The 16032-nt window shown below is 39.5% G+C and overlaps 1 protein-coding gene across 1 annotated transcript in view; it reads left to right on the forward strand.

The window, feature by feature from the left end:
- The window catches only part of sppl3 (signal peptide peptidase 3), a 39352-nt gene that overhangs the window by 15135 nt on the left and 8185 nt on the right, over positions 1–16032 (forward strand). The window contains exons 2-7 of the mRNA XM_085463569.1: positions 9134–9211; positions 12756–12847; positions 13032–13151; positions 13376–13454; positions 14437–14549; positions 15072–15178. Coding sequence (XP_085319695.1) covers positions 9134–9211; positions 12756–12847; positions 13032–13151; positions 13376–13454; positions 14437–14549; positions 15072–15178 — 589 coding nt within the window. The remainder of the gene's footprint in view (positions 1–9133; positions 9212–12755; positions 12848–13031; positions 13152–13375; positions 13455–14436; positions 14550–15071; positions 15179–16032) is intronic.

A 16032-nucleotide genomic window follows, 5' to 3' on the forward strand; every position in this document is an offset into this window, starting at 1 on the left:
GTATTACTCCGCGAGGCTCCTGACTACGGTAGCCGTAATGCTCCAACAATCCATCAAGTGGTGCGGCTTTGTAGCTTACAGATTGCTGAGCGCCGTGTACCATATAAAAGCGGTTTGCGGTCAGTAAGCACAACCAGAATTCATACATAATTCTGGTTGTATGAATTCATACACTGTCGATTTTTGAGAAAATGAAAGGGTTTTAGGCCGGGCAGCCCCCGTGCGTGGGGCTGCATGGTGTCAATGTGTTAGCCCGGTTGGCTCGTTAACGTGTTGACGCCGTCCAGCCGCATTGACGCATTAATGCAGTTATGGCGTTAACGTCGTTTTAATGAGATTACCATTTTAGTGCTGGTAGCATTAATCTCCAAATGTTTACTTTTTACCGACCAGCTCCTCTTTGATAGCTGCCATGTCCATCTTGTCGTTGCCTGCAGGTGAAGCGATGGGAGAGGGGGAGTTGTGTTCAGTGAAGGAGAGAGGCGAGGCAGAGTAACGTTGCGTAGAGACAAAAGTGGACGAAAGACAGGCAAACTTGCAGCTCCTCAAGTATAATTCTAACTTAACACATACTATAGCGTTACGATATTGTCACATCTCATATCTCGTCTAAAAATATATCAATATATTTAAAAAGTCGATATATCGCCCAGTTCTACATGCAACTGCTTTGATTAAGAATGGTATTGGAATTGTTATTGAAAACCTAGTCTGTCAGCGAACAAGGACGTCTTATGGCACTTCGGGCTACCGTCCAGGCCTCAACAGTCCGGGATTGTATTTTGTTTTTAAATGTTCCATTCATCTATCTCACCCATGTTCTACAGGCTTCTGTGCACAGAATTCAGACGAACCAGTTCGATGCTAGAATATGAATTAGGTCTGTGGGAGATTAAACTAGCTGTCTGTCTGCTTGCTGTGTTGACAGTGGAGCAGTGACCTCATTGGTGTGTTGTAAAACAAAGTCAGCTTTCCCTTATCACTTTATGAATGCTCGAAACCAAACTGACCATGTTGTTTTAACCCGCACCTAGAGTCAAATATACCAACCCCCATTGTAATGCTGTATGATGCAGTGCTGTCCTAGTGTCCCGTTTCCACAGTGAACTGTATGTTAGTGTTCCAGACTCAGAGACCCAGTAGAAGTTTCTGTACCACTGAATAAATGAAAGCGACAACGGTCTTGCTTTTTTTCACTTTTGCAGAGTAAGAACTAGAGCAGGGGGATATGATCAAAAGTATTTATCACGATATACATTTGAAAATTTGTGATTAAAGATATAACTGACGATATAATTGACACTAGACAAAATACTTTACAACTCCACAACTTTATTAGTGCAAAAAATCAATGTATCAATGTATTTTCACTTAAACAAGCAGCTGTTTTTTGTGTATTAAAGTTATATAAAAATTTATCAGTGCAAATGCAAATTCCTTGCTGACTGTTTAACCAAAAGGCATTTCCAGTGGAAATTGGCCGACATATCCTCAGCATAACCATGTATAATATCCACAAAACTTAAAAAGAGGTTATAGACACACAATACAGTAATATTATGTTGAAGCACAGTACGTATCACTCTGCGAGGCTCCTGCCTACAATAGCCGTAATGCTCTGCCAATCCATCAAGCGGTGCTAAAACATTTGACAGATTTTCGAGCGCCGTGTACCGCATAAAATCGTTTCGAGGTCAGTAAACACAACCAGAATTCATACATAAGGCACACGGGATAATAAGGGGCACTGTTGATTTTCAGAAAAATCAAAGGATTGATTTTAAAAACACCAAAAAACACGGTAATAATGACGGCCGGCTAGCATGCTCTACCAAAATAGTGCTTTGTTGTGTATCTGACGGACGAAAGCTAAACCAGTTCCACACCACTGAAGTTGCAGCATTTTTACAAACCAATTCTGGTTCATCCGTTTCATTTAACGATCCGCTTTCGCCCTTCTCGTTCTCCTTCGCCGCCATGTTTTTTCCACCATGTGCGTATGAAAACAAAGGCACTGCACATGCACGTTTTACCCATATTCTATCACTATATTTCATTTTCTTATCGTTGCCCAACATTATACCAGAACACCAAAGTGCAGCTTGTGCCAATGGAAGTGATGTCACTTCTGGCGTCCGGTGCAACTCGCAAGGATGAGAACTGAGTATAAAGGGCCCATTATGCTAAATGTTCTATCAGTGTTTGGAGGAAAAATAATTATACAACTCAACTGCATGCCAGCAGAAAATAAATCTTTGTAATTGCACAGCCAAACTAAAAATGCATCCCCTTTATATCATGATATTGTGTGTGTGATAAGCTTTACATTCGGGTCAGTTCAGGCCTGCAAAATAAAGTCAGCATGGGCCAAAAACAGCAGTTCCTCTGCCACTAGAACCTTGTTCCAAAAGCAAGTCAGCTCTCATAGACTCCCATCTTAAAATGTCCATCTTTGCAGCAGGATCAATTTTACATCCCCCAGTTTTAATAACTGACCTGTTTGAATTGTACAAAATCTAAATTCTGTTGGAGGTGTGGCAGCATAGTCTGACAGGTGGCTGCCGAGACGTGGGTGTAGCTGGTAGATATTTCCTGGGCTGGACCTCAGCCAATTAATGTTGATGAACTGGATCTCGGTTCGTGTACATGGTGTTGGAGTATTTCATCTGTGTTGACACTGTGTGTATTACGGTATATGTACCAATAACCAATTCAAGGAAACTGTTACTTATAACATTCGACCTATGGAGTTGCTCTCAAACTTATCTTCTACTGGCTTTAATTAAAAAAACAAAAACAAACAAAAAAATATCCAAGGATTGTTTGATTTAATTAAAGCTGAGAGGCATTATGGTGCACACTACAGAGATAAAACATCCAAGATTGCATTTGTTCATTGTCGCTCTTGAAGTATAGCTCACGAAATTGGCTTCAAAAATGCAGATTTTCAGTTAGTTATGATTGCTATATATTATAATATAGCGTTCACATTTTGCTGGTGCTGACAACACAAACGGAAATGTAATGTGTATAATACAGGATGTTGCAAAGGAAATCATTTTTGCATCCATTCAGTGTTGTTTCATAATAACCAAAGAGGATGTAGCTGCTGGCATCAGGTGTCATAGTGTGAGAAACATTTGAAACACTACGAAGTGATACTATATTATATTACTTTTAAATGTCGTACATATAGTCCACATATAGTTTCTGACACTGTGTGTTTGTATGTTTTCTCTTTTTTAACACCTTATTTCTTTCTCTGTATATTTTTATTTCATTTACTCTTTAGTAAACATTAAATTCAACAGCACTTTTAAATACACTCTGCATTCCTCATCCATGACCAGAGTTTGACAGGTAGGATTTGGGTCAAATTTGCACCTCGTACTAAGGCAGGCAAATTACAATACCAGCCTAGTTTTTGACTGCATAATAAGGTTGCATGTCAAGGATGTGCCGCATATTGATATGGGACGAAGATCAAAATAAAAGCCTGGGTAAACATTTGTTTGAAAACAGCTGCCACTGTTTAATGTGCAAACATCCAGATTAGATGCAGAACTCTAATCATGACTGATTAACAAACTGAAATGGATAGATGGATATCTGAAGTTTTAAAACCATGCTCACCCTTTATCAAAATAAGTGCAATGCATCTGTCATTGTGCATAACTATGATTCCTGCTGCTTTCAGGCTGAGTTGTGTGGATCATATTTTTAATAGTGACTGAGCAGAGGGCTATTGCGTTGTTGTGCTCAATCTGTTCCTCGGCTATTTAATAAAACTGAAAAACATAAGTGCTATAGCACATGGGGATTCCACTCCAGAGGCATTATTTCAGCAAGATCTGCAGATGATCATAGGTGGCAATCCCAGACTATAGAACATTTTCTATACAATCTTTTATGTTACAGAGTATTCTAGGAACCAAATGCATGATTTATATTTTCTATCTGGAGTGTTGGCTTATGCATTTCAGTCCGATCAGGAATTGTTATACACACAGTGAAATTTCAGATGTTCAGATGTTGATGGATCTAATATAGGTGCAAAGCTAGTATTTAGTGCAAGCTCAGCTTTTATAAAACCTCAATGTACCAGTCATTTGCTTTTAAACTACACCAATAAACATAACACCTAAAACCTGAACTTAACATTAGTACAGTTCTTTCTTTTCTTTTTTTTAATTCACACCCTCTTCTTTAGTATACAGTTTCCAGTGTGCCTTCAACTCTGTTCCATTGGCCTCATTGATTTTCATAATCAATAACTTGCTTTTCCTGAGTTCTCATTTTAACATGCAGCAAAATTAGCAATTCAGATTCTGCTGTCGAATTGGTTTCATTCGCTCCTTTGGTGTGTGTGCATTATGAGGTCCGGTCATCTCAGGGGAACATATGCTCATGGTTGTGCGGCTCAACAGTATTGTGCAGCTTCAGTGGGATGTAGGGTGGTCATAATTAATTTATTCAGATTCTTTTCCAGTTCTGTTGCATGTTTGGTTATGTAGTGATAAACGGGGATTTTTTTTTGTTCGTTTTATTCTTATTCTTTAACAGGCCACTGTGATGGTTAACTGAACTCTGCTGACCCAGTTCCCTTTGTATGCACAATGCACAATGCTGTACCTTTGTATAGAATGGACATGCTGCCCAGTTAGTTTACACTTGCTGGTACAGTCTGCAGACTTCATTATTTTATTTCCAAGCATTAAACTTGCTCCACTCAGTTTATCATTTTTGTGGTTGCTGTTGGTGCCGTGCTACTTTGCTGGGACAAATGTGTCTCATGGTGATAAAATTGCCACAGCCAATTTTTCCATTGTCAGGTATAGAGTCTGAAAGGAGTCACACAAATTGCCATTTTCAGCTAGAGTCTGTTTTTGCTATGTTTAGAGTATGATGATTTAAAAAATAATACTCCATGGAAAGAACAGCACAGCCATAATTTATTCGGACGTCACCAATGGTTTGTATGTCTCTATGGGTGAATTGATTACAGAGTAGAATCCAGCAGGAAAACCACCTTTTATTCTCAGAGAGAGGCTTATTTACACAATTCACCACAGTCTAGCAAATCTAAGGGCTGAACTTTCTTCCCCTGTAATATACCAGCTCTGAAGCTCATATTTCCTCTTCCATAATTGAACTTTGAGTAAATTTGACAGTAATCACATGCATCCTGACTCACTAAATAATCCTTGTCAACTCAACATGTTTTGTTTCATAACTTTATTTGTTTTGCTGGTGTGATAGTTTTTTGGTTTGTTTTTTTTTCCCTTCTTTTTGGTAATGCTTGTATTTTAGTGAATATTTTCTTCTCCTTTAGCTAAAAAAGGAGAGGCTAGGAAGCCTCACAAAAGCTAAAATCACTTTTAAACAATTTCTCTTTTGGTACGAGTTGTCAGATCACATCAAGTGAGAATTCAACTTGTGCAACAAGCAAAAGTATATTAAAAAAACTGAAGAGTGGGCAAATCCCAAGTTAAACTTTTCTAAACTTCAAGACAAGCAAAGCTGGCACTAATGAAAGTACGGGATAGCGTTGATTGACATAAGAGTGAGTGGTGCATTTAGAGCAGGGGTTGGCAACCGTGTGGCACGCGAAGGGTTAACTGATGGCACGACCATAGCTGGATTGGCCATAGGGCATACCGGGCATTTGTGCGATGGGCCGATTGTGATTTTTCATTTTTACGGGCCGATGGTTCTTTTTTTTGTTTGTTTGTTTGTTTTTGTAACGATATAAACAATGTAAGGTGGTGGATTGGCCAGATGATGGCCGATGTGTAAAAATAAGTTCGTTGTTTGGTGGTGGCTATGGCGGAGCTCACAGAGGCCAGTGGGTGGATGAGGGAAAGAGGAGGCAGGAGGAGGGCGAGACCTGAGGCAGCCGCCGGTCCGAGTGTCAGGTGAACTGAACTTTAGGTAGAAAGTTATGACCTGCAGTCTATCTGGGTCGGGTATAAACCAAGTTTAGGTGTAGTTTATTTTCATTGTGCTGACTTTTTACAGTCAGTTACAATAACTCGTACTGTGTACTAGCTAGCATGATGAAGTTTCTATACAGCTGGCTGGGTGCTATGATGTTACTGATAGTGAACTTTATTTTATTCATAAGGTTTGTTAGCAGAGTTGCCAACTGTCCTGTAAAAAAACAGGATCGTCCCGTATTCAGAGAAATTATTACGCGTTTCGTATTGAGCTGAAAAGGAACAGTTTGTCCCGGACTTCAGCTAGAATGGAAAAAGACACAAAGCTTGAGTTTTTCTGTCTTTACGCTATCAGCTGCATCTTCTTCTCTCATTCGCTAGTACATAACAGTAACCTATAGCACACCAGAAAAATAGATTCGGACTACCTTTTAGGCTCAGGTGCAGTGACACGACTTTAACAAGTAGAAAAGTCAGTCATTCACCACCATCTTTCTCTTCTTCCTGTGCACTAAAACCACCAAAGTCCTCTTCTCCAGTGTCGGATACGAACAGGCTCATGATGGCTTCGTCATCCACTCTCAGCTTCTCTCCTTCGTTGTCACTTTCAAAACCAAAGAAATCCTCGTTGTCAGTGTCAGAGTCGAACACCCTCAGAAGGGCCGTGGCGGTGTCCTCCTCTCCATCATGCAGCAGTCCAGCCCTTCGAAATCCGTTGGTGATCGTGGATGTTTTCACACTTTTCCACGCTGTCAGAATCCACTGGTGGAGTTGAGCATAACTTGCTTTTCGCAAGTTTATCGCCTATCATTATTTACGCCTCCAGCTGAACGCGTAGCGCTACTTTGAAGTTTGTTTTTCGCGCTACTTCGTACGGCACTATGTTGCCTGGCGGATGGACATGTGACCAACATACCACTCTTGAACCCCGATCCTTCCGCCAGGCAACGTAGTGCCGTACAAAAGCGGAACAAACAAAACAAATCCTCTTACGATATGACAAAAATCATGGACAATCCATAGAAAGCCGCACCTGACTAAAAGCCGCAGGGTTCAAAGCTTGTGCAAAAAGTAGCGGCTTATAGCCCGACAATTACGGTAATATTCATTTCTAGTATCAGCTGATGTTTGCTGGAGCCACAGCTGTAAAGGCTGCTGGTCATGATATCGGTTTGCTTATCTGGTGAGAGGGAAACGTGAAGATGAAACCAGGAGATGTCCTGATGTTACTGAATCATCAGAGCTGAACAAGTGATGGAGAAACAGGTTTACCTTTTAGGTGACATGAATGAGTTGAAGGGAAGTTGTGAACTGTTTCTGAGAGACAAATAACACCAGGATCCTTTTCTAAGTAGCTGACAGCTGGTAACTGTGCAGGGGCGGGTCTAGCAAAGTTTTGCCAGGGGGCCAGCTGGGGCATTGACAGGGAAAGGGGGGCACAAAGAAATACTTTTCTTTCTTATTCTCATTTAAAATGTCTGGCTTTAAGTAAATAATTATCTGAATCTTACAACCAAAGTTTTCATCTCATGTAAAATGTATAGAGATCATACATATACCAACAGGACTGTACATCACTGTCACAACAGCGTTCGTTTTCATTTAAAGGCTTCATGGCTTTTCCTATAATACCTGGTGGGCCAGTCTTTAGTCAAAATGCCCGGGCCGATTTTTTTTTTTTTTTTTTTTTTTTTTTTTTTTGTCCCAGTCCAGCCCTGGGCACGACACGCAGTGAATTAATCTGAGAAGGTGCATTAAAAAATAAATGGCTGGGCCAGCGGTGCACATCGCACACATTAGTTGTGCCGCTTCTTAATGATGGTATTTTAGCTGACAACTCCAACTACCAGATTCAACTTGTAGTTGGCTAAAGATAACTTAGCCTACCGGTGAGAGGGACGTTGCTAGCTGGCACCTTTTCAAGCGATGTTGAAATTTCCACATTCCGACACTTCAAATGTGCTCGGCGCAGCAACAGCACTGTGGAAATACATGGATACATCCGTAGACTCAAGACAGAATTCACAATGTGTTTTCAGGACTTTCAGGTGTATGGACCACTGTTTTCTTTTCTGATCAAACCAGAAAGGCTTAATGAGCAGCTGGATTTGGCGCAATGAATAAATTTAATAGTTAAAGACATTCAAACATTTTCTGAACTTTTAAGTGCCCACTGACACTCTGTTTTACACAACAAAATAAAAAATGTTAACTCTTTACCCCTTGAAAGCCTTAGAGGAGCAGTTTCAGTAATGTTTCAGGGCTGTTAGTGAAGGTGGTCTCTGCTTATGCGGCTACCCTTGGAAAAAATGGTCATCGAACCACATCTTTATTATTTATATGGATTCTAGCAGAAGCATTTCACCACAAAGGTTTGATTTATTTTTACAGCAAAAGCAGTACCTAAACTCTTTCTTTTTTTTTTTTTTTTTTTTAAGTTTTTCACTCGAGTTAACTCCTCCACATTGTTGTCTCCTGCTGCATCATCCTGACTTTTGTTGTTAACCTTTGTGGTTAAAAAAAGAGAGACTTTGGTGTTTTCTTTTCTTTTCGCTCATACTTTGAAGCATGTGACACTTGTTTTCAGTCTCCTTTTCCTGGCTGCTGCATGTCTTAGCACTTATTGAAAAAAACATTTAAACTGATGAAATATCAAGTCTAATAATGCCAAGTGTTAGAGGCCACACCACTGTATTTTTAGTTAAACAAATCCCATCAGCATCACAGTTGTGAGACTGCTCTCCAGAACAGCAGCCACTTTGCTATAGCAGTGAAACTCATCGCATATTCCTCATATTCTTAGCAGTTCTGTTTGTGAGATGTCATTGAGGTTGCTGGCATTGGTCTATTTAATACTTTTTTATATGCTGTTCACTATTGAATGTAGTGAATGGAGCCCAGAGTTTTGCCCTGACAGCTGTGACCGGAGAGTACAGAACATAAACACACACAAGCATCAAGTATAATCGCTTGACAACAGCATCTGAGTGTTAGGAATTTGAAAACTTAAGCTGTGGTAAAATAAATATCAACAGCAGCACAGTTAATTATCAGATTCATGTGTTTCTGCTCTTCAACAGTACATAGCAGTAATCTTGTGTTAATAATGAGACAGTTGTGCTTTTGTTGTTGTTAAATGTCCATGCGTAGTCATTTGTGCCGTAAGTAATGTTTGTATGTCTCTCTTTCTTCTATAGGGCGTACTCCCTAGTTGACTCCAGTCAGGTGTCCACCTTCCTCATTTCCATTCTGCTCATTGTCTATGGCAGCTTCAGGTGAGTGTTAATAGCAAAAGGGGTTTTTAGTGTTTCTATTACAGTAGATGAGCAGTAAAATGTAGGTTGGTTTTTTTTGGGGGGGTTTTTTTAATAAATTTTTTTGTTTGTGTTCAAGTCAGTAAAAATGCTCAAGTTCTAGTTTAATTGTTTGGATTAGCAAACAGCAAAATTACGACATCTCTCTAATTTATATTTTGTGATTAATCTGTATGGATATATTATCTTCTCCCATCCCAGTAATAACAGGTGTAATCTATCATTAAAACTGGACATAATTTAATTAATGATCAAAATGATGATAACATTTTCACAGTGTTTTACCAGTCAGCCCACAAAACAGTCCCTATGAATTTTCACGTAGTCTAAATTTGTCTCCATACTGGGTACCTGAGGGGCTTTACTGTTGACTGCGGCAGTCTTTATGTGACCAAAGCAATCAAAGGTTTTCAGTTAGCACTGTATAACCCTTTGTGACCAAATTTACCTAGTGACAACAAGCAACCTCCAGCAACTACTCACAACCACACAGGGAATATTAATGTTTCCCTAGAGAGCCGTGGTTGCCTGGGGGTGGGGGAATGGGCTCCTGTTAGACTTGTAACCAAGACCAGAGGGTATCAAGACCAAGACAAAGTCGAAACGAGACCGAGACAAAAAAGTCTTTAAACTGCAGCCAGATGCTGCTTCGTTTATGGGTGTCAGGCATATTTATGTGTTTTTGCGATGCACTTGCACACCCCTCCTCACCGCTGTCTACTGTCTCACTCACTTACTGAGAGGACAGACACAAGCTCCACTTGACTGTCGTGTCTCTCACCCTCTGTTTTCCACATAATGATATTATCCTATATCTTCGCATGTGATTGGCCACAATATGGAGGGATTGGACCATAGCTGAGCCACTGTGTGAGAGCTGAGCAGTGAAAGGAAATTGAGGAGCCGGCTCTCGCTCAATGGGAGTCGACTCTGATTCACTACAAAGCACTCTCTATGCACGGCTCTTAGAGCTGATGCTTTTGCGCATGACAGATTATCGAACGTTGCGTTGTGTGTCATGGATACTGTTGACTCCAAATCTCCCAACCACTATGTTGATCTGAGACAGCAAGACAGAGAGAGCGAGACCAAGACAAGACCGAGGGATCCGAGACCAAGACAAGACCAAGACCACGTAAAAGTGGTCTCGAGACATCCTACTCTAGCTCCTGTGTGCCCGGTGCCTTATTCACACTTCTAATTATATGATAGAAATCAATAAGTCACACTATAATCTGTGAACAATAAACAGTTTAACTCTAATAACTGCACATTTGCAAAGCTACACACATGCTGGGTAATATTTACTAGCTAGGTAACCTGACATCATTAACATCCGACATGGAGTCCATCATTGCATTACACAAAGAGACCAGGAATATGTCAAAAACATACAGCACTCGTCTACTGTCTGACTTTGTTCAATTTAAAAAAAGAAAAAAAAAATTGTGCTGAACTTTCACTGTGGTTGTGTCTCAGGCAGCTTCTTTACACAAAGTATCAGGAAACCAGCTAAGGCACAGAAACATGTTACTTGAGGCAATCGAGTGTTCTTCCTGATAACAGGGTAGTTTGTGCCACATAAGTTTGTTTTAAAGTCTTAGTTCACAGCTCTGCTATGGAAATGCTAGCCTGACTTTTAACTTTTAAGGACTTTTTCCTTAAAATAGGGCATCACAGCTAACCAAAAACAACAGAGAACGCCTCTTATGGGAGTCTCTGTCTCTTTTTATGACCTTAAAATGTTTTATACACTTTGTGGTACTGAAAAAAGGTTGAAACACTAAACATTCATATAGCTGTGATTATACCATGAAACTGCCACTCAGCCATCACTCCAGCAAGCACAGCAGCTTGCAAAGCATCAGACAAAATTTAGTTAGTTAATTATTATTAACTTATTGCACTCTGCTCATTCTAGTCTGAGGCGGCTGCTGTTGGGAGGCATGCCATTTGATTTTGCACAGTATAAATCTCTGGCAGCGATGACAAAAATAAATCAAAATGTAAAAAAATTCCAACTTGGCTAAGGTGAAATCTTAATTAGAAACAAAAAGTGATACAATTTTTTACGATAAAAAATGTCAGTTAAATATATGATATAGGAGACACACACAGTGATATTTGAGAAGTGAAACAAAGTTTATTGGATTTACAGAAGCAACCAATGATTTATACAGGAAAATAATGACTATTAAGGTTGCCCAAACTTTTGCATCCCACTGTAAGTGATAAGTGGCCTCAAACTATTTTGCAGGATCTCTGAGGCAAGATACGTTTTTGTGTAGGAAGTGTTTGAAATGCGACTTGGTGGTAACTGATGTTCCCAAACTTTGGAATTTCCCACATTTTCATGTGTGTTTGAAAAGATGGTTTACATTAGCAAGTTTGACTTACTCATGCATCTCAGATCAGCTTGTTGCAGCTGTTGACGAGACTATCTAAAGAACCTCAGCCCAACCACAAACACAAGTGGCACCTTTAAGTAACTGATATCAGGATTTTTTATTTTTGGTTACTGTGTTGTTGGTCTTTAAAACTTTCGTTTTGTCTTTGAATCAAATCTGGTTTGAACTGTAGGATCCCAGCCTCTCTAGTGTGACAGTAATCTTGTACTTTATTAACATGAAAAGTGCCATAGATGTTAAAGAATGCAAAAAAGATGGTTAGAGAAGGCAACGAGTTTTCAAAGATATCCAGTGAGCATTTTTCTATCTGTGTAACAATAAATGGTATAAAGTCTGCTTATAATTGTTTAGATAAACATGCATCCATACGTAATTTCCACTGCTTCTCCACATTTTCAGTTTGCACCCTCTTCTGGTAGTATGGCTTATAGTACCAGAATGGAAAATTGGTATCAAAGTATGACTTAAAAAAGCTACTGTAGATAAGCATAATTAATTCAAAACATGCATCAAGTTTAAATTTGCTAATGTTTAAGGATTAAATTTTTTTGAACTCAAGGTTTCCAGTCACGGGATTTGTGAGTCAGGCATTCTGACTCAAAGAAAAGATGTGCTTTTTCAGGCACAAGCTTTACACTCTTCTGCCCACACTCTTTATTAGCAAGTCATCAGACTGGACCTGTGTATGCAGACTTGGCCTGCACAATATGAAGAAACTCAGTATTGATTATCTGTTTGACATGTGACAAAGAAATATTAAAATATGCATTTTTGGCAGTACAGGTCTCTTGTCTTTTTTGCTTTAATAGATACACAGCTTATGTAGAAACCAAATATTTAAAAAACAAAAAACAAAACCTATGCCTAGTAAATGAAGAAATAAAATTAAAAGCTCGCATGCTAAATGTGAGGGTCTTTTGCAAGGTGCTTATCATGCAAAAGACCCTGAAATTGAGCTGCTAGAGCATCCACAATGAGATCTGATTTGCAGAGATTGCGTTTTCACCTCCCTTCACCTCATACTAATGTACATGCTTTGAGGAGCTAATTGTGGAAGCCAGAATCACACATAGGTTTTCTTTCCCTTCCTTGTGCAGGTCATTAAACATGGATTGTGAGAACCAGGACAAGGATAAGGATGGAAACCCTTCAACAACGGGGTCATTCAATAACAACAATACAAACAACAGTAAGTATTACATACAGGGCAAAGTTGAACTGTGCATGCTAAACGTTTTCTTGGATTTTCAGGTAATAACTTATGAATGATTAAATTCTCTGCTCGTACCGTTGTTTTTAAAGTCATATATAATATCCATTTCTGTTTTGTGCATTTTAATCCATCTTACATTAATGTTTGAATTCCTTTTCAGGCATTCAGACTATAGACTCCACACAGGCCCTGTTTCTGCCCATAGGAGCCTCAGTGTCTCTGCTAGTCATGTTTTTCTTCTTCGACTCTGTACAGGTGGTCTTCACCATCTGCACTGCAGGTAACTACCAGTCTTGAACATACCACAAAAAATAAGCTGTGGAGTTATTATAAAGCTTTTATGTTAGTGTTGTGTAATTACGCACTGGGGAAACATCTTTACTGCATTGATTATTATAACTGAAGACATTAGCTGCCCCATTAAACTGACAGGAACCACTGGAACAAGCAGCGGAGGTGAACTGGGCTTTGGATTTAACTGCTGTGTTTTGTTCCTCTCCTCAGTTCTTGCAACAATTGCATTTGCATTCCTTTTGTTGCCAATGTGCCAGTATCTGACCAGACCCTGCTCCCCACAGAACAAGTAAGAAAATCATGTTTCATAGTCTTTCTGGCTCCTGCTCAATTGCTCTGTGGTGTTTTGCGTTTCTTCCACAAAGTATTCAAAAAGGTCTTTTACTACTGCTTATCAAATGTCCTTGTCCTCTCAGCTGTTCCTGGTGTGATGGAAATGCTTTGCATTAATTTCACAGAGTAGAACGGAAACTAGATGCAAAGCTCAATACCACTGGGAAATTTATTTTGAATGTTTGGAGGTAGTAAAAATTCAATAAATTCTCTTGCATTGCCTTGCTCCATATAATTTCCATTTAAAAGTTCAGCATAGTCTCTAGATTAAGACATCTAGAATAATCAACTCTTCTATTCCACCGGGGAGTTCACACAGAGTCACCAGGAGAGCTCATCTGCTCAATAAACTGACACGGAAAAAACTGCTTTAAATAAAAACGACTTTGTTTAAACATTCAAATCCCCATATCTAGTTTTCAGTAAATCTTTGTCTGCTTCTCTCACCCAAAACAATTCCATACCTACCCAGAATCCCTTTAGACTTAATAAAGTATGGTCATGATGGCAACGGCTTTCCACATGCCATTTGACAAAAATTCCTGACATCACCCTCCCATCAAAGCATCAGCTGAATTCCCCAGAGCAAGCCTGAACCACTGAGGCTCCACCCTACAACCCACACAATGTAATGGTTTCTCTGCCAGCGCCACACCCCAGGGAAAACTCCTAGCTGAAAGATGGACACCTGCATGCTATTTACCAAAATAACTACTGTTAACTTGATCTGTAAAGCAGTTTACAGGCTTACCTTCCACTCTCACTCATCCAAACATCAGTTGTCTCAAACATAAGTTCTTTGTACAGTAGTCGATATGCAGCAGATCCTCAGTTAAGAAATATATCCACCTGTAAAAGTTTTTGTGCACTGCATTTTACCCCAAAGTGCTCTGTGAGATTTAAGTGGGTCACTTCTGTGTCTTTTTGTCTCATTGCAGGATTTCGTTTGGTTGCTGTGGGCGCTTCACTCTGGCTGAGCTCCTGTCTTTCTCACTCTCTGTTATGCTGGTGCTCATCTGGGTGCTGACTGGACACTGGCTTCTCATGGACGGTACGTTGCTCTGCCTTAACTTTTGTATGAATGTTGCTTCAGTTCATACTACAAACAGAATGAGAATCCACAGATAAGAGCCGCAGCAATGAAATTTAAACACAAAGTAGTCAGGTTTCAGAAATGTAACTGCAATGTGTGATTTGGTGTTGTTTTAACATGCCCTGCTACACAGCATGCTAAAAGTAAGCATTTTAACATCTTCAGCTTGTAATGATTCATAGTTTTAAAAGAAGTACTTCTCCTAATGGTGGAAAAGTACATGCTAAATATTAGTCATTGGTTCTATATTTTACCCACATGACTAACCCATGAACTGGCATTCCAGTTCGCTGGACTTTGAAAAAGGTAATGACAGACTCCCAGCTCAATATAAAGGTATATGTTGGTATTCATCTTCAGTTATGCAGCCCTGAGAAAATCAATTTCAAGTAGGAAAATAATTTGAACAGCTTTATCGTGTTGATGTTTTCATTCATTTCTTTTGAAAATGTGAAATTATATGTTGTCCTCTCCTTTCAGCTTTAGCCATGGGCTTGTGCGTCGCCATGATAGCGTTTGTGCGACTTCCCAGTCTGAAGGTGTCTTGCCTGCTGCTGTCAGGACTGCTCATTTATGATGTTTTCTGGGTAAGAGATGCTCCCAACCCAAATTAAACCTGCAACACATACAAGCAGCTTCCATGAGACGCAGCAAACAGACTGCGATATATGAAGCACACATTCAAAGAGAAAATTTCTGTTTATAAACAAAAAACAAACAAACATGATGATTCACGATTATGAAAGGCTTTGTATTTATTCCTCAAACCTGCAGGCCGGTGTCTGTCATTGCTGATTAAGTGAGGCACTTTACATTGAACAGTATTGAGTTTGGGGGAGAACTTGATCGCATTGACTGCTGTGCAGAAATTAAATAAATCATGAAAAATTAAAAATTCATTTGGCAGAAAGCAAAACTGATCGAATTAACATGTTAAATGAATCATGAAGGTGATCTTGCTACAGAGGGTGCTAGTCCAGGAAACACTAGATCACTAATTCACTAAGACATTTAAGCATCTAAGTCTTGCTAGCATTTTATGGCAGACTTTTGGTATGTCTCTCTTCTTTGTTTAATATCCTCTAATTTTACAATGCTACACATCTTTCAACAGCCCCATGTCTGGTCAGTTAAACAGTTCTTCCATTTTGTAGGTAGTGTGTTGAGTACTGCTTAGAGCTGCTCAAAACAGAGGAAAAAAATATATTTTAAGACACAAAAAAATAGTTGTGTATCTGTGTTTACATGCACAAAAGGTTTACGTTTTGTGTCTATAAATAATAGAGCGATGTTTAGCTGTCTCTGCAGTAAGTTCATCTCGTGGATGGTCTTCAGCGCCACTGTCTTAGACCACTCGTTCTGCTCAGCAACCTAGATGAGCTACAGCATCACAGCAGCAGCCCTTTACCTGCTGTGGGTTCATGTTGTCCTCCAGCTCACA

The sequence above is a fragment of the Copadichromis virginalis genome, linkage group LG7 (genome assembly GCF_057382275.1).
Source record: "Copadichromis virginalis isolate Kocher_CV1m ecotype Utaka linkage group LG7, C_Virginalis_male_GT1.1, whole genome shotgun sequence".
NCBI lineage: Eukaryota > Metazoa > Chordata > Actinopteri > Cichliformes > Cichlidae > Copadichromis > Copadichromis virginalis.